The 24623-nt window shown below is 34.1% G+C and overlaps 1 protein-coding gene across 1 annotated transcript; it reads right to left on the reverse strand.

Moving 5' to 3' along the window:
• Positions 1 to 9499: 9499 nt before the first annotated feature.
• On the reverse strand, positions 9500 to 17801 carry LOC126744440 (cyclin-dependent kinase 2-like). The gene is made up of 5 exons (XM_050451864.1): positions 17574 to 17801; positions 14851 to 15061; positions 14523 to 14795; positions 9968 to 10171; positions 9500 to 9759 (listed from the first exon to the last, which is right to left on the reverse strand). Exons 1-5 carry the CDS (start codon positions 17705 to 17707, stop codon positions 9616 to 9618), a joined length of 966 nt encoding a protein of 321 aa, XP_050307821.1. The 5' UTR covers positions 17708 to 17801; the 3' UTR covers positions 9500 to 9615.
• Positions 17802 to 24623: the final 6822 nt, after the last annotated feature.

Genomic DNA, 24623 nt, shown 5'->3' on the forward strand with positions numbered 1-24623 from the left:
TTTATACAGTAGAAGACTTTTGTATTTTTACCACCAGCGTCGTCACATGAAAAATATTACGGTTAATTACTTATGTAATGACATTTTTCGCCTCTATTTAAAATTGCACAAGAGCGACGAAAACAACACGTATTGATATAGAACATTATTTGTACACTACACAATCCTTCCTCCATCCTTTTCTCTCTCACTACTAATTTTAAAACAATAAAATTCCACATTATTGGGCTGGTTATGAATGAAACATTACGTTTATTACTTATAATGTCTTTGGTAATGCTATTATTAGTCTGAAAAAATAACAAAAACGTCAAAAAGTGTAGTAATCAATCATTTAAAATTCAAACATGTCATTACTTAATAGTTATGTCTATCTTTAGTTATTAAGTTTAGTAACAGTAATATATGCATTTTTTCACACAAACTTTTGACTTTGATTTAAAAATAAATCCTAATGAAACCAGTCGTACCAAAACAGCCTTTAATAAGATACCTAAGTACCTAATTATTAACAAAAAAAATTTAACCATTTAGTTCTTCAATTAGGTAAACTTTGATAATGTAAAATTTATTTAGTTTGGTGGTTATAAAAACAAATAATTTATAGTATTATCAATTTACATATTTTTCCCAAGTAGGTCCATTACATTATAATTTTATTCCAGATAATAAAGTTATTATAAATCGTGCTCCGTCTTCCCCTACAGTTCGAATTAGACGAAACTCGTAAAATAATAGGTATCTTTTACCAGTATTCCCCTTTACATTTTTTGCTAGTTCCCCGTCGGCGAGGAGCTCGGCGGCCTGCCTTTGACATCGAAAGATAAAAGGTTTTTCGCCGAGTGAAGCAACTTGTATTTTATTCAGTAAACTTTGACATGGTACGAGAATTAAAAAAAAACATTATTCTTTAGCTTTTTGAAAAAAGTTTATCATATTTAGCAATTTTTTTCAATTTAGAAATATGATTTAGAGCTTCCCCATATGAATTTATAGTTTTTGAACCTCGATCTTAGTGAGTCCACCAGTTGCACTTCTTCTTCTAAGTCGTTTGGACTACCATATTCAAGTTGGCCTGGGCTTTCTACATCCAAATTCGAAAAGTTGAAATCATTTTCTTCTGTTGTTATGTTATTGTCTAAGGCCAGGAAATCATCTACTTTCTGGGGGTCTGCTACTCCTAAATGTTTGGCATGTCGCAGTAACTGAGCAAGTGTCGCTAAGGGCAGATCGTCTTCAGCATCGCAATAATTTTGCTCAGCAAATTCTGAGCTACATCCACTTTTTCTGAATCCAGCTTTGCCAAAACAGTTCTTAATTGTAGAGGAATTTACTTTATCCCATGCTGTTTTTATAAAATACAAAGCTCCTAACACATTAATAGACTGTGTAAGCTCAGATAAGCTTTGGACATCGTCGATTTTTGGTAAAAATATGTTTTAAAATCAACAAGATAATAAAATTTAAAGTTCTGTATAATACCTTGATCCAAGGGCTGACAAACTGAAGTTGTGTTTGGCGGTAAAAATATAATTTTTCCATTTTCAAATCACAAGGATGAGAGCATGAATTGTATAAAAATAAAAGAACTTGCCTTTTTTGAATTCCCATTTTGCGGTCGAATTCCAGTAACCACTCAGACGTGATTTCTCGGGTCATCCATGCCTTTTTGTTGGATTTCCAAGTCGCTGGTAGATCCTTAATAGCAACGTTTTTTAAAGCACGAGGACGAGCCGCTTTCCCGATCACAATCAAATCGCATTTTTCACCGGCCATATTTGCACAGAATAAAATGGTTAGTTTATCTTTAGACAACTTTCCACCCACACATGTTTCTCCTTTAAGGGACAGAGTTTTGTCGGGCAATGCGCCGTACACGTCTTCTGGTTTGTAGCCAAACAACATGGCCGGAAGTTTGTCCAAAAATTGTGACACATCAACTTGATTTACTGCAGCAGCTTCGCCAGATATGCATTTGAAACTCACACTATGTCTCATGCGCCACTTTTGCAGCCACCCGCCGGACGCACTGAAATTATTATAGTCCAAAGTAATGGCGATTTCTTTAGCTTTCATTTTCACTAACGGCCCTGAGATTGGAATGTTTTGACTTCTAGCTTTTACAAACCACTCATGTGTTTGTCTTCAGCAAAACCTTCCTTTTTTAAAAAATCCTTCTTTTGATTTAAATTAGTTCCTGATTGCCATTTACTCCTGATATCTTCCTTAGTTTTGGCAATTTCAGCTGCTTGCGTTTTCCCAATATTAAACCTCTTTGCCAAAATGACGAACTGAAACACTTTCTCTGTCTAATACGTTAACAACTTCCATCTTTTCCTTTAACGAGAGCATCCTTTTTTTTGGTGCCATTTTACAGTTACAATAATAAAATATCTCAATCAGCTACGAATTTGCCTGAACTGAAGATAAACCACAAGATTACATACTGGCTATCGGGGAATTATCGAATTTTATGTATGTAGATATGTGCATTGCAATAAGCGGAACTAAAAATCGTCCAGGTATTAGAGTTTCGCGTCCGCTTATGGGAGATTTTTTGATCACATACAGACAAATCTAGTGTCCGCGTCCGTTTATAAGAGCGTTCGCTTATTGGAATGCATTTAACATTGAAAATGATATGCTGAAATTCGGTTCCAGGAACTTTTATGTCTGTCCGTCACAGAACTGTCCGGTTAAAAGAGATGTCCGCTTATAGGAGCTGTCCGCAAGGAGAGCTTTCACTGTAGTAATCTTACTCAAATTTATACTTATAAACAATAAACATAAAAAAAATTCATTATTTCTTAGTCAGAATCAGGATCAATGTTTTCATCTTCCAAATCGTCTAACTCATCACTTTCCTCATCATCCTCTTTTATAATTAATTTTTCAGGGATGTCCTCCATTATCTGATCAGTTTTCCAACACCTATTCTCTATATCTATAACTGACGTTATTTTTCCAATGATTGGAACTGACAGACTCGATACCCTTATATAATAAATCTAATAATTTGGTATAGCTGTTAAATCACCAGTATTATGATTTCTTATATATCGCTTTACTTCGGCCCACACTAATTCTATAGGGTTTAATTCGCACATGTAGGGTGGCGTTTTTAGTGGAATATGTCCATGTTCAATAAGTTGTCTATTTTAAAATTTTTAGTGCTCGTATTAGGCTTATGCACGCATAATTAATCGTAAAGCTCAAACTGTTCTTTTTGATTCGTCAAAATTAATTTTTTCTTTAAGCCAATTTACTATGACACCATTTGTCGAGGATTTTGTGGACACTACTTGCTAATACAGAGAGATCGAGAGCGTGGTCTGTAATAACAATAGTCTGTTCTGGAATATTTGACAACAGTTTTTCTTCTATTTCGTAAAATTTGTTTCGTTCATTTGCTCGTGATAATCCCCCGTAGATAGTCTAGCTTTAAAAACTAAAGATGCACCATTGACAAAATCATTTTCGTATCCGGCATGTACTGCAATGTAGCGACAATTCGAACTAATGTTTTCTGCTACTCCGAATATTACGTTAAAAAATGCACTGTTGCCAGCCCTATTTTTCTTCTTTTAAGATTCAAATAGAATAAATTAAAAAGTATGCATACTATAGCTAAAATTGGCAACTCGGTTGAACCCCAACTATTGCATTCCTAACATTCTTTTGCCGGCTACAGACTCAGTAGATGAATAGTAGACCAGAAACTGCTTAATCTCCAAAAATATCACCGTAATTTTTCCCATTTGCTAGTGAAGCTTGTTCAACATACCGGGAGGATAAAGAAAACACTTTACATATTCGTTGTCTTTTAAGAAAAAAAATAAAATTTGGTAGGTAAATGCTCAGTTCTTGACGTATTCAGGTATTTTCTGTCATCTCTGGTTTAACCATGGCTTATTTTAAAATTTTAAATGGGATTTTACATATTCTGATAGAAAATTACATTCTAAACAATGATGCCCTATACTTTTGAAAAAGAATAGTACGAGAATTCCGCTGATGGGTTTGGTCAAGTGGAAAGACGAAATGTAACAAACAAGCAAATCTGTGCACTGCAGACAATAGTTTAGACGATTGGCAAAAAACCAACAAACAAAATTAGGCTGATCTTGATTAAGTTTGATACAGAAATATCGGCACAGCAAACCCTGAGAAACTCCAACAAATTAAAATGTAGTGGAATTAGCGTTGGTCAAGATTTGTCAGAGGAAAAGAGAGCTAAAAGAAAAAAGATGTTAGCGAGGTGGATAAAGAAAAAAACATTTCAATGCATAAATCGTAGATAAGGAAGAGTATACAGTTGTAACTTTAAAATAGCAAAACAAAGCAAAATAATAGACGAAGGATCCTGTTTACTTCATAATCTTTATTTCAAGAATCCCGACGCGTTTCTGTTGTTAAAACCATTGTCAAGGGAAAACTATGTAAGTAGAATATAAAAGGTTGTTATTAAACTTAAAATTATTTTGCTTTGCATAATGGTACTTCACCCTGGAGAAATTTATGGTAATCTTAGCAAAACAAGCAAGCCTTTTTGGAACCGGTAGTGAATAAAGCAACGTTATTCCCAAATAACAGCGGCCCTCCCGCACCCACAGTTAGGCACAAACGCCCACGTCAACTAGATCAAGAGGGAATTTAGATAATAATTAATAAAAAATAATAACCTCTGAAAAGGGCACCCACATAAAATAAAGGCTTCCAGTGTCTGTTTTTTTAAATGTTCGAGTAGTTTTTTTAAAGTGATTTCTACCCTCTGTGTGCAATTTTTTTAGGTTAAATTTTATGTAAAACTATATTTTTTAATAAGATATCTTACAGTCCATTTGGCAGACATCATGCAACTATTATCCAATAACGACTGGCAATTTTTTACTCCTTCGGAAATTGAAGCTTACCTATACATTCATTATAAGAGAATTTCCATTGAAAATATTAAATTTCTCAGTCGAGGCGTCTGGATGTATGTACTTTCGAAAGTGGATACATTTTGAGCTCTTAGATTCGGTATCAATTGAGAGTATTGAACAAATATGGATCAGTTTTAAAGTTAATAAATGTGCCTACTGCATAGGATCAATTTATAGACTACAATAAAAAGGTAACTACTCTTTGTTTTTCGAATCATCTGAAGATTAATTGACTTAATTTTCAGTAATATGTGATCGAGTTGCCTTAGGTGGAGACCTAAACATATATATTTTAGACATAGATAAAGGCCATACGCAGAAATTTCTTACTTTTTGACTTGTATTAAAGCGAACAATAAAGTCACCCACTTGTTTACCTTTATCCTACCTAAAAGCCCCTCAACAGACTCCAAGAAAATGCTATAATTTCCACATATGCTATGTTACAATGCTAAAATATTATGTAATATTAAAATTATTTTAAAAAAATACCACAATATTCAGAGCATTTTTTTAACAATAAGACTATTTGAAATAGAAAATTCAAATTTCAAACTCAATTTTAGCAAAAATATACCTGTAGTACCTAGAGTGAGATCTAGTTGAATATGCTGCCAGTTTATACCCGTGAATATTTATCACATTTATTTTATCTTTAGTTAACCAGAGCTGTGTTGAACATAGGACAATGTCTTTGTCAGCTATGAATAACTCCACTTTCTCCCTTACGGACTTAACATATAAGTCCACTTAATTTGTACAATTTATACACAGAATTAAAGATTATTAAAGAACAAGGAGGTAGATAGCAGGGGCGTTAGAATTACCGAAAATTTATACTCGAGACAGAAAGCAGCAATACTTTCAATATATACACTACTTTTTAATATATATTCAGATAAAATCTTTAAATGGGCTACTCAAGAAGAAGAAATGAGACAAGTAAGAAACAACAAATTAAGGGACAATATATAAACATGATACGATAAGACTCGCAACATCTACTAAACTGTGTAAAAACGCAGTAGGGCAAGAAATAGGACTCAGCATAAATATCAATACAAAATTTATGGTCTTAGTTCTCCAGTAACATAAGTAGCCCAGTTCAATTACAAATTTAAAAAACTAGTCCATTTTTCTCAATGAGATCTACTAATAATGAATATTCAGAGATTGAAGGGACACAAAGTCAACGGTCTCAGAGTATAGTTATTTTTTAAAAACATTACACGGGTTTCGCCCTAAGGCATCATCAGGTTGATAAAACTACTAAATTAACACCACAAAAATTTAAGTTAAAATAAAATGTTGCTGACGTTCACCTTATATCCCGTTTCACCAGGAATCCTACAGCTGATCATGATAGGAAAAGCGGAAGGACTAAAGGTGGCTACACACACAACTGCGAGCTTGACAAGCATGCATGAACAATCTTTTTGTACAAGCAAACTGTAACATCTGTAGGGAACTTTTGCGCAAGCATTTTAATTGAGTCGCAAGCCGCTTGATGATTGATTGAATTTGAATCATGCAAGCTTGGACAAGCCATGCGTACGCAAGCTAAACGGTACGTGTGTACCGCAGATATTCGGCTTGTACAAACAATTTAGTCAGTCCGTGACCGTGAATGGCTCTACGTCGGTCTGCGTCGTCATCATCATGTCCAGCGATTTGAAAAGGAGCAATCGAAAATTATTGGAAGATTTTATTCGTACATACGAAAATCTGCCGTGTTTTTGGCGAATTAAATCACCAGAATATCATGATAGGACGAAGAAGGATACAGCATACAAAATCTTACTTAATAAGTATAAATTAATTGACAGCCAAGCCGATAAGGATGCCTTTATTAAAAAGGCCTTCAGAACGAATTATAGGAAAAAAAAAAAAAGTTGACGCATCTCATCGCTCCGGCGGTGGCACAGATGACTTACATGAACCTACACTACCACTTATTTAGCTTTTTGGCAGATCAAGAGACTCCAAGAATTTCTACGTTCAATTTGAATGATACAGAGGTAAGTTTATTATATAATTTTTTTTTATAATATATTCACAAATTTCTTGGGAATTATAAGGTTCAATCCAAAAAACAACTTTTCGATTTTTAGCTAATTATTTTTTTTATTTACACAAAAAGTAAAATATATAACCTAATTACACGTATATTTTTTTTTAATGTACAAAGTTTTGCTGCCATGGAACTTGTCCTTCAATGCTGAAGTAGGTATTCCATGAATTGTTGTCTTACTTGTTTAGCATCAAAGGGTATATCTCCAGCGATATGGGATCTTTGTAGAGGAATCATATTGGAATTCTCTGGTACTCTGGTGTTAATCCAACACGTGCCGTACCATTTTCGATGTTTTCAGAGTGGAAGGAGTCAGAAGGAGCGTAGGTTTCATTAAATAATTATGCAGAGAACAAGTTGCTTTAATTATTTCATCAATATGCTCTAATTCTAAATTGATGGTTATATGAAACATTTGGAAACGCGTTGTCAAAATCCCAAATACGTTTTCTATAATTCGTCGTGCTCTAGATAATCGGTAGTTAAAAAAAAAAATTTCCATGCAGTTCGCTCTGTACAAATGGTTTTAACATGTCAGGACTTAATGGAAAACCATCATCTGCAACGAAAACATAGGGCAGTATACGTGAACTGTGAATGACTTCTCTTCCCTTGGTATGTTGAGTGAATTACTTAGTAGTCTCCTAAAAAAATCTGTTTTCTGAAGAACGCCCCCGTCTGATACTCTGCCATTCGTACCAAAATCGAAAAAAAAATTCTGTAGTTTGCATCTGCAAGAGCAAGTAGCACCATGCTATGTCTATGTTTATAATTCAAAAAAAATTAATCACTTCCAGCTGGAGGAACAATCTCGATATGTTTCCCATCTAGGCTGCCAAGGCAATGTGAAAAATTCCACCTCTTTTCTCTCCCTCGCTATCGTGATCCAGTCATTTTCATTTTGTGGAAACTGAAAAGAAATATAGGCATATTATCATTTTCAGAAAAAAAAATGAAGAACAACCAACTCCATTTACAGAAGGTTCAGAAGAATCTTGCCAAGGAAATGAAGCAACTACTTCAACAGCACAAGACACATCCACTTCATCTGTTCAATCAACTCCGAAAACAATGCCTTCTACTAGACCTATTAAGAGAGGTGGAGACAAAAGTGGCGCTATGCTAGAAACAATTGAACAACATTTTAAGAAACCTAAGCCGAAAGAACATAGATATGACATTCTTGGAAAAAACGTGGCTCTAAAAATGAGAGATATACCAGATAACACTCAAAGATTGGTAGCAGAAAAATTAATTAATGAGACATTATTTATGGCTGAAATGGGTCAGTTGACTCAGACACATTCTATTTGTCAATCTGGTAACAGTGAGCACAAGAATGTTTCTTTATCTTGTCAGCATATTATTAATAATAATAATAACGATGGTTTTTCCAAGCAGTCTGGATCAACATATTTTCAGTTGCAATCTGCTTTAAGTGAGGAAAGCGATAGTTCCCTTCAGTCCCTATCTTCGTATTATTCAAATTTCGCAAACTAAATTTTTAATATTTTGTTTTTGACAATTATTTTCCTGTTTTGTATCTACTAGAAATTATAACTTTTGCAATAAATTACTTAAAAACAACAAAAAAATCTCTTTTCTCTTGGCACGTTTCAGGAATTATACAACTCAAAGCTTGTGGTGAAATTATAGTTGAATATTTAAGATCTTCATAGCTCCTTCCGGTTGCGAGAAATCGTAATGTTGCTGTTAATCTTTCGGGGGGAGTTATAGCTTGTCTCATAATCGTATCTTGCTTTTTAATTAAAGGTGTTACAAGTGGCAAAAGCTTCAGGTAAGTTTCTTCACTCATTCTGAGATAATTATGCCAATCACGCGGATATATCTTTAATTCAGACAGTAAATTAATATGGGAATAGGTTCTTCTTTTCAGTAACCACTCTTTACACCACACATCACGTTTCTTTTCTCGCATGTTCTGCCTATACGGATAAGGTAATAAGCGGCCAAAGCAAGCAAGGTATCGTCTGAATCAGACATTTTCGCGGCATAAACTGAGCTTGTTAAAGCATGCATGTACCGTGTGGCGGCGAAGTAAAATTATGCATGCTTGTACAAAAAGATTGTTCATGCATGCTTGTCAAGCTTGCAGTTGTGTGTGTAGCCACCATTAGAGGAGTGGAACATGCATAAATGGACCGGTATACGCAGCGGAAATATTCCGATTGATGCAGAGTCGAGGATTACAACAATCGATTGCCCAAGTAATTGGCAACGCCAGGTATACCGTCTATGGCACTTGAAGAAGCCTCAAAAGTTTGTATCAAAGGTTTTTTTAATTTGATGAACACGACCTTCGTATGATTATTAAATTGCGCAGCACAAAAATTGCTTCTAATTAAATTATTCAATCAGCTTACAGGTTTTTTCGAAATCTTGATTTAAAAAAAAAACGTGGACACACTTTAATCTTAAGATTTCAATGCTCGTTTTTTTTTTTTTTTTTAAATTAGGTAAATAGGAAAAAAAAGCAAACCACCTAAAAAAATAAATATATTTTCGTTAAAAAGCACACTCATTTGACAGTTAACTTTATCATACTGGACACGAAAATCTATTTTATAAGACAATACAAAGGTAAAATTTTTTGAAACACTAACTCGGCCCGGCCTCGTCGATCGTTTCTTCAACCGGAAAAGCGGTCAAGTCCGGAGTGGTCAGTTTGGCAGTCTTTAAATAATTGTACTTCAATAATTCTTTTGCGGTTTTTCGTTTTGCCGGGTCATAAGTCAACATTTCCTGAAAACCATAAAAGATTTGAGAAATGTATTAATAAAAATCGATAATAACTAAATTAAGCCGTTTATCGAAGTGAATGTTTAATGATGATTAAAATACACTCTTTCGGAATGTATTTCTTAAAAAAGAATGGCATCCCGGATGCTTTGCGCTTACACAGTAAGCTAAACAAATATAAAATTTCTTTTGAGACACCTTAATGTATTACCTTCAATAGTATTTCTTCTTCCGTATTATTAAACTTCACAATATCTCTTAAGTTCTTGGGAAGCCACTTGGGAAAAGCGGCCTTAAAATCGGGCAACAGTTGCACTCCCGGCCAGTCGTCTTCTTGTGGCGTTCCCATTATCCGGAAGATTTTGTATAGTTGGTCGATTTCGGAATCACCCGGGAATAGTGCCCTTTTCATTAGCTAAAATAGCAAAAAAAAGCGACATTTAATAAACATATTTAATACCATAATATTTAGAAACTTAGACATAAATAAGATTAGGCCTTAATTGGAATAAATTCCCATTGATTCCAATGGTTTTTCATTACCTTTGTGAGACCACATTCTTGGCTGATAATTTGTTTCATTTATCAACAGTTGATGTATAGAGCAACTAAATGTTATATTTATTTCTTGGTAAGTTTTGCTTGTACTCTTGAGTTTATCTTTTGTACTCTGAATTTAAAAGTATAAAGATACAACATGCTAAGTGGTGTGTCTGTGAAAATAAAAAGAAAAAACGTTGGCGAAACTAAAAAAACAGTGGAAAGCAATGTAAATAGCAAAAGACAAATTTAAATAAATAAGTAGTATCCAAAACTAGTTCGAAGTTTAATAGAAGAGGTATCTTGGAAGGAATTCCAAAAAGTGGCAGAAAAAGAAAAACTGAGAGTGTGATGAATTGTGAGTGAGTGATAGAAATATCAAGAGATTGGTTGTCCGGGATCCATTCATTAGTACTTTTCGAGTTAAACGAGAGTTGGAAAAACGAAGACTTCATCCTAATAAAGAACAGAGCGACCAGACTTTGATTTGCCAACTGGTCTTATGGAAAATGGTTAACAGTAGTGTTTGCAGATTAAAGTTATTGTAAACTATGTAGATGAGGTGGCATTTGCTAGATTAGGAGATTAGTGATGATTTATTAATAATAATAATAATAATAAAGTTTATCAATCCACATATATACAGATCGTGTTATCTTGAGCTACGTATTACCCAAAATAATGGCCCCAAATAACACCGCTTGGTTGCGGCTTGCAGGCGGCGGAATTTTTCGTTTTTATTTTTTGAACCGGGAGTCAGCAGACCTCACTTTGCTGTATTACTGCACGTTGCATTAATAATTTTTGGGCGTTATTTTCGTGTTTTTTTCACTATGGCTGTTTATACTCCTTCTGAAAGAGTTCAACTAATTAAATTGTTTTATGGAGGCAATTCGGCAGTACAATGTAGAGATTTATTTTCAGTGACATTTGAGAATAGACCGATTCCCTGTGCAAAAACGGTTTTAAATGTGGTTACAAATTTTAAGACATCTTTTTGTCAAGATTGTAAAAAATGCCACACAAAACGTCAAGTTTTGTTATCCTGGACCACTTTAATTACCTGTTGAAGTGGTCCAGGATATAGAACGGCGGGAAGAAATGGTTTTCAGTACCGTAGAACATGATTCGACACGGTCCACTAGAAGTGTTGGAGAGGAACTGGGAATGAGCAATAAAATTGTTGCTCGTATCTGGAAAAAAATATATGGGTACAAATGTTTCAAGTATTCAAAAACTCAGGAAATATTTCCTGAAGACCAGTGGCGAAGAATGGAATTTTGTGAAACCATAATGGAAAAGGCAAATGAAAACGAATATTTTTTAAAAAATATTTTGTTTTCTGATGAATCTTCTTTTCCATTACATGGCAAACACAATCCTTCCATTGTTCGTTATTGGTCTCAGGAAAACGAGCACAAAAGTTTTCAGTTTCGTACCCAGTATCCTCAGAAACTGAATGTTTGGGCAGGTATTTTGGGCGACAATGTTATAGGGCCATTTTTTATTGATGGAACTTTAAACGCCCAAAAGTACCTTGAGTTGCTGCAAAACCAAGTTCTTCCTGCCATTCAAATCCTACCTGATGTAGACCTGCGATCGGTTTATTTTCAGCAAGATGGCTGTCCTGCTCATAACGCGGCTAGGGTAAAAGAATTTTTAACAATTACTTTTCCAAACCGCCTTATTAGTAGGACTGGCGATATTAAATGGCCTCCTAGATCTCCAGATTTGTTCCAAATGACTTTTATCTGTGGGGTTACCTAAGTAGCAGACCTAGTAAGCAGACCATTTACAAGCATGAATTTAGTAGGCCAACAAATTTAGAGGAGTTGCGAAATAAAATTGTCGAAGGTGCCAATTCCATTTTACCTGAAACTCTTTTGGAGGTGCGAAATAGCTTTTCCAAACCGCCTTATTAGTAGGACTGGCGATATTAAATGGCCTCCTAGATCTCCAGATTTGTTCCAAATGACTTTTATCTGTGGGGTTACCTAAGTAGCAGACCTAGTAAGCAGACCATTTACAAGCATGAATTTAGTAGGCCAACAAATTTAGAGGAGTTGCGAAATAAAATTGTCGAAGGTGCCAATTCCATTTTACCTGAAACTCTTTTGGAGGTGCGAAATAGCTTTTACGATAGGTTAAGTTTTTGTTTAGCGAAAGAAGGCGGTTTATTTGAGCCTTTTATTTAAAAAATGATATGTTGTTAAGTTTGTTTATTAGAGTTTTATTTCTGATTTTTTATTATATTTTTGTCAGAATTGATATTTTATTTTTTATTAGAATAACGCTTTAATTTTCATTATGTAAAACATAGCATATTAAACATTTTAAGATTACAATTCTATGTGGGTTTTACACATTGTCATGTCTGTAAAACCCGCATTAGAATAAATGTTTTAAAAATGCCTGGATTTTCGCGTAATATTTTGGGACATTTTGTCGCCAAACGACGCAGCTCCCACGAAAGTAAGATGTTTACTAAACCCGTCCTCGGGCCGGCCTGGGCGGTGCTCTGTCGCAGGCATTCGTACACGCGCGACGTTGCAAAATTTCGCCTCTATGCGGTTTCCTATAAGTAACGAACGAAAACACGATCTGTATAGGATATTGAAAACTGAGTTCTCAATAAAGTTGTTTTATTATTACAATATATTCGAGTAGCAAACTTATTTTTCAAAAATTGAGAAAAAATTAGGTTCTTTAAAATTTGCTCTATATATGGACAATAGTGTGTTTAGCGCCTCGTAAAACCGATAAATCATACTTGTATCCCTCTGTAATTATGAAGGAATAATCCGTCAGGAGTTTTATAACTTTACAGGCCTTATTTGAATAAACGAAAAACGAAACAAAGACTCCAATTTAACATATATCTTTAAAACATAAACCTAATGATTCTATTATTAAAGGCACATAAAATCACCGCGGTGATTTCTAAGTAAAGCCTATTTTGCACATTTTAACCTTGGCTCACAAATTTCAATCCATCCTAAGACTTTAAAGAAAGGAGACAGACCATAAACTATCGACCTGTCACTAGTGTACCACCTTCGAAATTATATTATTTGATGAAGTATAGTATAGTATATCCAAATATCAACATGGCTTTTTACCGGAAAAATCAACATTAACTAACTTAATACCATTTTGCCAATATCTACATAATGCTTATAGTAAATTCTCTCTATAAAAGTAAAGTGACAAATATTTTAATTATTTATCTCCTGTTTAAATGATAGCTAGAAATATGTTGAAGTCAAGGGTGCTAAATCGAATGCTTATACTAGCACCACTAGGGTTCCCCAAGGCAGCAATTTGGGTCCTCTGCACTTTTTAATTGCTATAAATGCTGTGTTAAGTTAAGTAATTCAAAGACCTTATTTTTTGCTGATAACCTTAAAATGTACATGGAAATAAGTTCAATTATGGATCGTCATAGTTTACAAAGAAATTTAGAAAGAGTTGTAAGCTAATAATGTCATATAAAATCAAATATAGTATTAATGGTACATAATTAAAGGAATGTAAGCATGAGAAAGACTTGGGTGTCATAGTAGACTGTAAACTGGCATTTACAGATAACATTATTGAATTAGTTTATAAGGCATATAAAAAATGAGATTCATTGTCAGATCCAGTAAGGGTTTTAGCATTGAGTGTTGTCTAAGCTGTTGCCAGTGCTGGAATATGGCTTGCATTGTATAGTCTCCACAATATGAAATATGGACTAGAACTATGGAACATGTGCAATTCTTGAAATATATGTTTTTCCAAAAAGCATGGTTATAATATCTGAATCAAGGCTACAATTACTTATTATTATGGCAGGAGTTTAATAGGCTTTATTTGGAAAATTGTCACACCAAGATTTGTCTTGTATAATGTTTTCATTCTTTGAAAATACTGGTAGCACTAGACAAAAAAAGACTTTTAACTTGGACTTTCTCAGAACAAATATTTTTAATGGTTCACCAATCTATAAAGTGCACAACTTTTTTAATATTTATGCTAGATTTGGCTTTAATTAGCTTGGACAGATTCACAAAATTTGTAAATGACAAATTGTTTTGGAGATATAGTTTGCATTATTTATCTTTTTGCTAGATAATTGGATCATTTTGGCTGGGTAGGTATATGACTTGCTTTCAATAGTATTCACCTTTAGTTACCTTTTTAGTACTATTAGAATTGTAATATTAGTTATTAGTCTTTCCACTTACCATTTCTGCCATAACACAGCCTAAACTCCATATATCCACCCCTGTACAGTACATTTTTTCTCCTAATAACAACTCGGGTGCCCTATACCACATAGTGATGACCTCATGAGTATATGTTCTAGTAGGTAAGGAAAAAGACCTGGCCAGCCCAAAATCTGCCATTTTAATGTGGCCTTCTTTATCAACTAAAAGGTTCTGTGGTTTGAGATCTCTATGCAAGATGCGGTGGGAGTGCAAATATGCAATAGCATCCAACAGTTGTTTCATGTAATTCTATATAACATTAAAAAGTTTATATGTTGCAATGACTTGTTTTTCTTTCTAATACCTTTACTAACTCGGCCTCTAAAGGCTGTTTGGAATGGTCCATGTACCTTTTTAAGTCTAAATCTAAATACTCAAAGACTAGATATAGTTTGTCAGTAGTGTACATTACATCTAGGAGTTCTACAATTGATGAGTGACGCACCCCTTTTAATAACGTGATTTCTCGCATTGCTGTTGATGGGACACCTTCTGAACATCCTTTATTGTAAAATCTGAAAATAAGCAATATTATTATCAACATTTAATAAAATACTCAATACTAAACTAATTAATAAGTTTACAATGCTGGCTAATTTTCTCTTGTTTGGCACCTAGAATACTAAATTTCTGTAAGTGCCAAAATTTTTACATGTAAAAAAAAAAGTCAGTTTATCTTAGTCTGTAAAACCAACTACACCTGCTACATATTAAAGCTAATGCAATAATTCATAACTAGGTAATTAGGATTGCTATAAAAAAAAGTAATAAGGAAATTAATTAGTAACTAAATGTATCTTTGCTCTTTGAAATATGTATAAAGGATTTTTTATCAAGCCAATTTTTTATCTTTGCAAAACCTACAGAAGTTTGTTTTTAATTTCCTCCCAAGTATCATGTACAAAGAGCATAACTGTGTCACCACCATACCTTCTTCAATCATTATATATGTTAAAGAATTTATTTAAGTGTAAAAAATAGGAGTCCTAGAACAGTGCATTCAGGTATGACGATAAGTAGTTCTGATGGTTCACTACAAGAACTACCAACTTCAGTTACTTGTTTCCTATCAGTCAGATAGGTTCAGGTTACTTCCATAAGTTCACAATGTTCAAAAATAATATGAAACATCAAAAAGAAAGACATGGCCTGATGGCTTCAAGAAATCAAGATTCTTATTAACTGTTGCGGAAATTGTATTAACTGTATTAAATAAGTAAGTTGTCGTGCAGAAAGGAATATGCAGAAAATAGTTATTTTTAGTTGCTGACTAAACATTCACAGAGCCTCACAATACCACTAAGAAATTAAAAAGCAAATGTACCTAATTTTTGAAATGTATAATTGATGTATAACTATGACTAATCAGATTGACCAGATTGTGTTAGAAAATTCAAGATTAAATTTAACCAAGAAATTATATGAGGATTATAAAGCAAAAACAAGAAAAACAGAAATGAAGATTAAAGTGATGTGTTAACCTTAGGAGCTAAGTAGATCCCTAAATCTTTCACCAATTCAACCTCAATTTAATATGACATTGATAATTGAATAAGAAGTATCTCATAGTGCCAGACATTAAGCACCATGGCATTTCTGTAGAGTACTATTGTCTATATGCCTTCAGATCATGTGTGTATAACATTTACCCTAAATGATAATACCAATACTTTTGATTACACATGAAATAAGGAACCCTTATAAAGAATAAATACACAGGGAGTTAGTTTTTACACTACTTTCATTTTCTGGAAACATACCATCAATGGTGCCCAGACAGTTTTAGGATTTATTACCCAGCAATTTAGTGTGGTTTAGAGGTCAATATTCATCTTTTTGATTTATTTATGTTGTCAATCTAAAAGTAGGACTATACCATTTGTTCTCTTTAATATAATATCTAAATAACATTGGGTAAATGAGTACAAAGGAGGTTCTCAAAGTGTATGTACTATAGGAAATTTAGTGTGTACCCTCCAAGAGGATGTGACAATAATTATTTGTGGGAAATTTTTGACATAAAGCAATGCTAATGCTATTCTACTTAACCAGCTATAAATATGTCTACAATATAGAGCAAAAGAAAACAAAATCAAAAAGTTCTTAAAAGAAAAAAAATTATCTATTGGTTACCCTTAGAAAGACAAAAGATAGAAAAAAGGAATTTATTCATTCTTATTGTTGAAGCGGCAAGCAGTAATAGGCAAGTATACATAGAGTTTAAAATAACTTTGGTGATCACATAACTACCAGCACTGAACTTGTGTGCATAAGTTCCTAAATACCACTAACCCCTTGAATACTCTAAATTGAATAAATAAATTCTCTATTCCATTAAAAAAAACATCTATGTATAAAAAATATAAAAGCAAAAATAGTTTTATATAATATTTTTATAACCTATGTCCCAACAAAGTTAGGTCATAATTTGTGTTGATATTGTAATTGTGTCTTGCAAGGAAAAAAATTGTAAGGTGGTATAAGTATTCAACAACATCGCTGGTTCTCCCATCAGTCTGTAATTATAAAATATAAAATATAAAACTTAAAATATAATACTGTAATAAAGGTCTATAATTTAATATCAAGTGAAGCAGTTTACAAATACATACAAACATAAATTATATTATAAACACATAAAGCACCCTCTTTCTGGTAGGCGAAGTTAAAAATACCAGTATGAGCTGAATAAATGGTGCTACGATCAAATTAACGTGGCAACTCAGTTATTCAGCGCAATCTGCTACTTATCGGTTAATTACTGCAATAAGCTGCCAAATCCATCATTAAATATTCAATTAACCAAAAACTAATACACAATTGAACTTAATATATAAGTTGGCATAAAGGTTATTTTATATGATAGGGTAACATGCATTTTTTGAGCTTTCTGTTGACCAGTCTATTGCATGGGTATAAATATTATGGCCACATGAAGCTTTTAAAACTCACATACACACTAATAAGGCAACGTTAAGTTAAATATGTGAAGCAAAACACCGAATATTTGGGGGGTTTTTTACTTACTTTTGCAACTTGATTTTCTTAAGTGCAACATTCTTGCCGGTCAGTTTGTTCTTTGCCTTGTAAACGACCCCGTACGTGCCTTCGCCAGCTTTTCCCAATTTGAGGAAACGGTCCAATTTATTGTCATTGTCCATAACTTAGAATTTATTGGATATTCATTCTGTAACGTCGTTCCTGTTATATTTAGCGGGAAAAACCTTTTACCACAAACCAAATCCATTTTTGTTTACTTCAGAATGTCAATGTCACTTGTCAAATGTCCATGTCATTTTTAAAGTTGCTACTTCGGCATCCCTCGTTCTAATAAGATATTGCTGGTTTTAGTAAGGGTGCTTTCACATGTCGCTAGACGACTGATATATTCAATCAACTAGCGACGTTGAATCATCCCTGGTCAATTCATTAAAGAACTACTACCTAATTATTGATCAATACAAATTTCAAATACAGAAAATAGAAACATAATTTAACTATGAAATTATACCCATTGATTTTTCATTTATTTGTTAGCTTATCAGAATTAATTAAGAATTTAAACCAATAACACAGTATTGGGCCTGCCCTTGTGTAGATAGCAACATGCCGGCTCGTGGGTTTGCGCCACTGCTTTATAAAGGTTGTTAGAAACCAGAAAACTATGTCGTTAGAAAGTTGTTAAGAACTCAATATATCAAATATCGCATTTAATCAGCTTTACTATTAATTAACACCAACTTACAAGAATTTAATACTAAGACCTTTGAAACATTCCTAAACCATTATGCCAATGTCTTACCTTTTTTTGATGAACCGTAATTTACTATCTCATTAAATTGAGCAAAATGGACAAGGAAGAACAATTAAATACTTAAATGCACCGATTACTTATGACTTTTACCGAACGTGATGACAATGGGTTTACAAGTGTGAATTCAATATAATTCAAAATATGTTTCAAAAAGTTAGTTTTTTTTACGTTTGCCAAAACGATTACGTAATTAAGCCAAGAAATGAAGTTATACGCAAAGAAAAAATATATATAAATAATAGTATGTGGTACTTACATGTCCCTGCAATCGGTACTTGATTCCATATAGACAGTCGAATAATACGGCTATATAGCTATTATCAGGCTCGAGGAAAATTTGAGTTATGTAGACACCTTTTTGGAGCTAGTTCTCAACCCCTGGTGTAGGATTACCAAATTAAAAATAGCGGCTTCAAAAAATACAAAATGTTTGTGTACGGTTCATTTTTCGGGTGAGTGTAAGAGAGCATATCACTCCAAAATATTGGGAACTTGGTTGGTTTAAAATATTTGATCGTCAGAGTCTTCACCTGAGTTGCCTAGCAAAACAGTTACTTGATAGTTCCTGTCCAGGCTATCTGTTTGATAAGTTTAATAAAAGAAATACTTCATAGCAGAGACACGCGCTTTAATGATTTATTTGATGTTCCTAGGCATAGAACAGAACTTTTACAACGTTCGTTTTCCTATTTGATACCTAAGTTAGCCAACACTGATATTTTTCGCAAACTGTATGACCTACCATTTTTGACATTTAAGAAAGAATATAAACAACATTTACTTAGCCAAGTTTAAATTGTTAGTAAGTTTTAATTGTTAGGCATTTTAATTTTTATTTTATTTTTTTTATGAATAATATGATTATATACTGTATATCAATTTCCTGTTATAGGTGATCGAGGGAGATTTGCTCTGTGGCGTCTTCCCCAAACACAAGGGGAACACAATTGTATAATTGTGTCTATGAAGAAGCGGTGCACTGTATAATTCTTCCCTTGAAGAATTAATTGTAATCTAATAAATGAAACACATTTATTTTCTAAATATGTACATCTATTAGTAGTCACTGGAACTTGGAATAACAGTAATTGGGTAGACTTAAATTACCACTTTTTCCGCTGTCTATGCAGTCTCTATAAACTGTCTCTAACCACTTGTACTAACTCTACTTTATTTACACTTGCTACTTTCACTAATTTTATTACACTCACTAATTTCATTCCTTAAAAAACTAACAACAATTTACTTATGTCTATAATTCTAGGTTAACAGTTACCATACGTCAACTTCACACCAACTAACGACGACCGGGAACGTTTTTATGTAATTAGTAAAATGTTTAAAGAGTTTAGAGAGTGTGATGAACCCGCACTAGGTTACCACTATTATTGACAATAAATGTAGGGCAAAATAAGGAGTTAGAGAGAGAGAGACCCGTTTTGGGCATTATGGGTTAAACAGAGGACAATGAGCAACTTCTCATTTTCAACTTTTCGCCGTACGCGAAACGGGAGCTCTACAAACGTTTCAGGGCAACGACCACTAGTGATGCGAAGAGTCCGGATTAATCGTCCGTTCAATCCGAATATCAAATTAGTCCGAATCAATCCGGATATCTAAAGCGTCCGGATACACGCCGCCCGTTCGACCCACAATGAAATAAAAGCTTGCACGAAGTGACACGAAGTTCCACGTTCCACCGGCTAAGAGAATCCGAATTAAATCGTCCGAACAAATAACCCGGCAATCGGCAATATAGTCGCGTCGCCTTGTCTAAACCTATTGCTTTATCTATCCTTATTGTACTCATTTAGAAACATAAGAGACATTATGAGAACGCTCAAACTTTTTAAGGGTCGCCTGACCTTCAGAAGTTTTTTTGTAAACAAAGCATTTTTGTAGGGATATTTTGCATCGTTTAAAATACACTTGATTTATTACATACATAATTAGCTATTTTAGTTTTAACATCATGTAAAAATGCGTAAAAACGAAATGTCTAATGGGTTGCATAATGCATACCTTATATTCGAAAAACAGCTATAAAAAACGTTTATCGGACGGTCGAGCATCGAGCCCGAAACATGGCATAATTTGCCGAACGGGCGAGACATCGAGCGGATGAATTAATCCGGATGAAAAAACCGAATTTTCAATTCATCCGAATCAATGCTGTCCGGACATTGAATTAATCCGGATTTTTACAACACTAACGACCACTACTCGACTGATCCCCTTCCCCAGTTTATTGGGCTTTGCGCTTGCGGTGTTAGCGTCAGCGGTTACCGAGAACAGTGGACCCGAGCTACCAAAGAACTGCTGGCACCCGATAATTCTAGATTTTTCGATGCAATATAATTATAACCTAACATCGAGCAGACCGAGAAAATAAATAAACTGTTGGGAGATTTATTTCCTAACAATAGGGCAATACGTCTGTTGGAAATAAAGGCTTAATATTCATTTCTCAGTTCTGTTTTAAATTTTTTGAGTGTGTGTCATTTGTTTTTTCTAGTGTAATTTTGCATTAAGGGCAAAAAACAGAATCGCCCTATGTGTGAGGGTTTAAGTAGTGTTAATATTCGCACAGTGGCGACAAATCCATTCCTTGCACGAGTCACATGTTGCATCAAATATTTCGTAATCCTTTGGTGTTGCCTACAACAAGCGTATACACTTACGAGATAGTTTTACCACTAACCAAAACTCTTTATTTTCATTCTCGACACTTAGTTTTAATTTTCTCCCGAAGATGCTAACATCGTTAGCAACATACGTGTCGAAAGTAAAAATAAAGAGTTTTGGTTAGTGTAGAAACATGTTTGAGGTTATGAGACAATGTTCTTGATTTAGTGAGCAAAGGATAAACCACAAAAGGAAAAACCCATTAATATCGTTGAAAATTAGTCATCGGTCTTTTAATGAAAAAGAAGTTGATGTTCTTAATAAGGGTCTTAACTTTGCACCAGTTTTAAATTGCAGTGGAGATTATCGTAAGTGTTAAATTATTAATTCAGTAGTTGTCAGAATCGTCGTCGAAAGGTTTTGCTAGAGAAACGATTCGCAACCAAATTACAAGGAATCTTACCAAATCAAAAAACACATCGGGTTGTAATATTATTAAACGACGGAGAGAAAAAGATTGGTTTTATTTAAAAGCTGACAAAGGAAATAAAATTGTTATTTTAGACAAAACAAAATATTTTAAACGAGTTGATGATCTTGAAAATGGCCTATATAAAAAAGTTTCTAGAAACCCTTTATCAAAAACGATTTTGCAGGTTAATACAGCATTTAATGACTGCAAAAACCTTGTTTCCTCTTCAGAAAAGTTCAAGAGAAAAAAAAGAGTTTTAATCTTCTCCTGAAGATGCTAACATCGTTGGCGAAACACGTGTCGAGAGTAAAAATAAGGAGTTTTGATTAGTGGTAAAACTGTCTCCTAATTTGAGTGTCACCAAAGGATCCAACTATAGGACTAACAAGCGTATAGTGACGAATACTACGCCTCCGTGACAGTGGGCCTTAAGGTGGAAACAGACTTAACAGTTTTTATGTATGAATTGTTCCCTTGCGTACACTATTAAGTTGCCAAACTACACTACCGGCTTCTGAATTAAAATTTTCTCGAACTTGAAACGCTTCGCGAGTGCTATCTCTTCTTAGTGGATCTATATTCAATAAAGCTGATTCAGGAAGTCGAAGTGATTCAATATCTGCTTCAAATGCATTGTCTGTACATAACATGTTATGCAAGCAGCAAGGTGCAAGGACGTTTTTATCTACAAAATCTGGTTGCACTTCTAAGTACCTCCGACAACATCTCCAACGTGCAGCTAGAATACCGAATGCATTTTCCACTACACGTCTCGCCCGTGACAATCTGTTATTAAATACTTTATTGGGCTCATTGTCTCCTAAATAATACCTGCTATATGGGCGAAGCAGATAAGTTTTTAGGGGAAATTCTTCATCTTCGATAACAACATGTGGTTCTGGCTGTCCGTTTTCTAAGAGAGGTGTCGATTCTGGCACATTAAATGTTTTATTGTGTAATTTTTTGCCTATTGTCGACTTAGAAAAAATCCCACCATCACTGTTCCTGCCATATGAACCAATATCAATGGCTATAAACTTATAATCGGCATCAACTAATGCTAATAACACAATAGAATGACTTCCTTTATAATTGTAGTACGTAGATCCGGCGTTAATAGGGCACTGGATATTAATGTGCTTGCCGTCAATAGCCCCAATGCAATTTGGAAAATGCCATATTTTCTTGAATTTAGCTGCGATATTTTTCCACAATTCTTCTGTGGGTTGCAGCATTGGTCCCAGCATTTTCCATATAGCACCACAGACTTCTTTTACAATTTCTCTTACAGTGCTAAATCTCAACCTATAGTTAACCTAGAGCCAATACTTCTAATACTTCTAAAAGAATTGCGTGTCGCCAAAAATCTGAAACTAAAAGAGCATTGTATATAAATTATATTGTATAATTGCAGTATTTACATTTGGTTTTTCAGGGAATAGAGCTAAAGAACGTTGGGATAATCTACGAAGATCCTTCTGTAATGCAAGAAATAGGCGGCGAGATGAGACAAGAAGTGGAATAGCTTGCAAAAAAAAAACACTTTGGAAATAAGAGCAGCAAATGTCCTTCATTATACCTTTTTTAGAAAGTGAGATTAGAATAGATTTGAATACCACACCTGGATTTTGGTGGATTGGATTTTATGCAATATTCTTCTATTTCAGGACACACAGCAATTTAAATGAATCTCAAACATCTGAAAATTTGGCGACTGAGACAAAAGTTCTGCGCGAAGGGTCGAGAGCAGAAGTAGATCCACCTGGTCATTCGGACCGAAATGTAGATTTAAATGCAGAAAACGGAAGAGATAATCTGGATAACAACTATGGTGATGACACAGGAACTGATGCAGAAACTGTTGAACAACGTTACAAAGAGGTAAAACTTTTACGAAATCAAAAACGAACTAATACTCCAGCACAAGAAATGGTTAATGTTTTAAAGGAGAATGCTGCTTTAAGAAAACAACGTTATGAAGAACAGTGGATACAAGCAAATAAAGTTTTAAAAATAAATAGCGCTTTGGAAACTATAGACGATTACGATATGTTTTTTCTAAGCATGTCTAATATGACAAAACAATTGTCAAAGGTTGAACAGGCGAATTTTAAGCTTGCATTGAGTAATATGGTGTATTCGATAGAAATAAAGTGCAATGAAGAATTATCGTTTGCTTCAACTTCAAATCGACACACGCCCATATACAATCCTATGCCCATGTCACAAAAATCGCATTTGTCACCTGTATCGCCAGCTCCAAGTATCTTTGAACCACTTAGGTCACCTTCAGACAGTTTCAGCCAAGCAAGCGATTATTCAGCTAACTCAGCAGAGAACGATCGCAGACCAACGTTACTTGAACTAGTTTCCCTTTCTCATACACAATATCATAATACCACTCCAGAATATCAATAATATAAAAAATAAAAATATTTTCTAACTCTGTTTTCCGCATTTAGTTACAAATATTTAATAATATTTTTAAATAAAGCATTTTTCGTTTTATGTAAGTAGTTAGTAATGTTATTTCTCAAATAAAAATTATTTTCCTCAAATATTCGCAAATAGGTACCTACCTACCTATATTGTTATTTATTACTTACCTCAAACAAACTGCTAATCTTTCTTCAGTGCTAATAGCGCTTTTATTAGTTAGTGTAAGAAGTCAAATTCTGCTTTAGTCATACGAAAATACATGTGGAAACGCTGTGGATCATTTTTTAATTCCTGAACCAATCGATGGAATTCACCCAATTCTCTTCTTCTCACATTTATGTCATGGACCCATGCTTTCCTCTTTTTTATTTTCCTCGTCAAGACTAATAAAGGCAGCCACAATTTCCAATTCTTCTTCCCAATCCGAAGAACTTATCGAGCTGGCACTTTCCATTATCGGAAATTACAAACAAAATGGAAATCGGAACTACGAAAAACCGCCCGAGTGCTCCTAGCAACATGTGTACATATAAAACATGATAGTAGTGTGTTTCTAAGCATGATATCTCGGTTGATCACGTCAACGTGACCTCACGCGACGTGCCAACAGTCTGTTTCCACCATTAGCCTTCCGGTTGTAGCAACACCACACGATAATTTCGCCACAAGAGGGCACCACTCGACTTCCGGCTACTACGCCCCTATTAACCCGGTCTTTCACCCATAA

Source organism: Anthonomus grandis, chromosome 14, assembly GCF_022605725.1.
Source record: "Anthonomus grandis grandis chromosome 14, icAntGran1.3, whole genome shotgun sequence".
In the NCBI taxonomy this organism is placed as follows: domain Eukaryota; kingdom Metazoa; phylum Arthropoda; class Insecta; order Coleoptera; family Curculionidae; genus Anthonomus; species Anthonomus grandis.

Excerpts from the sequence above, each read along its gene's own strand:
- LOC126744440 (XM_050451864.1), bottom strand. The coding sequence starts at position 17,707 with ATGGACAATGACAATAAATTGGACCGTTTCCTCAAATTGGGAAAAGCT. Across the intron at positions 15,062-17,573 it reads AAGAAAATCAAGTTGCAAAA|ATTTTACAATAAAGGATGTT; the intron begins GTAAGTAAAAAA and ends GCTTATTTTCAG. Across the intron at positions 9,760-9,967 it reads AAGAAGAAATACTATTGAAG|GAAATGTTGACTTATGACCC; the intron begins GTAATACATTAA and ends TATGGTTTTCAG.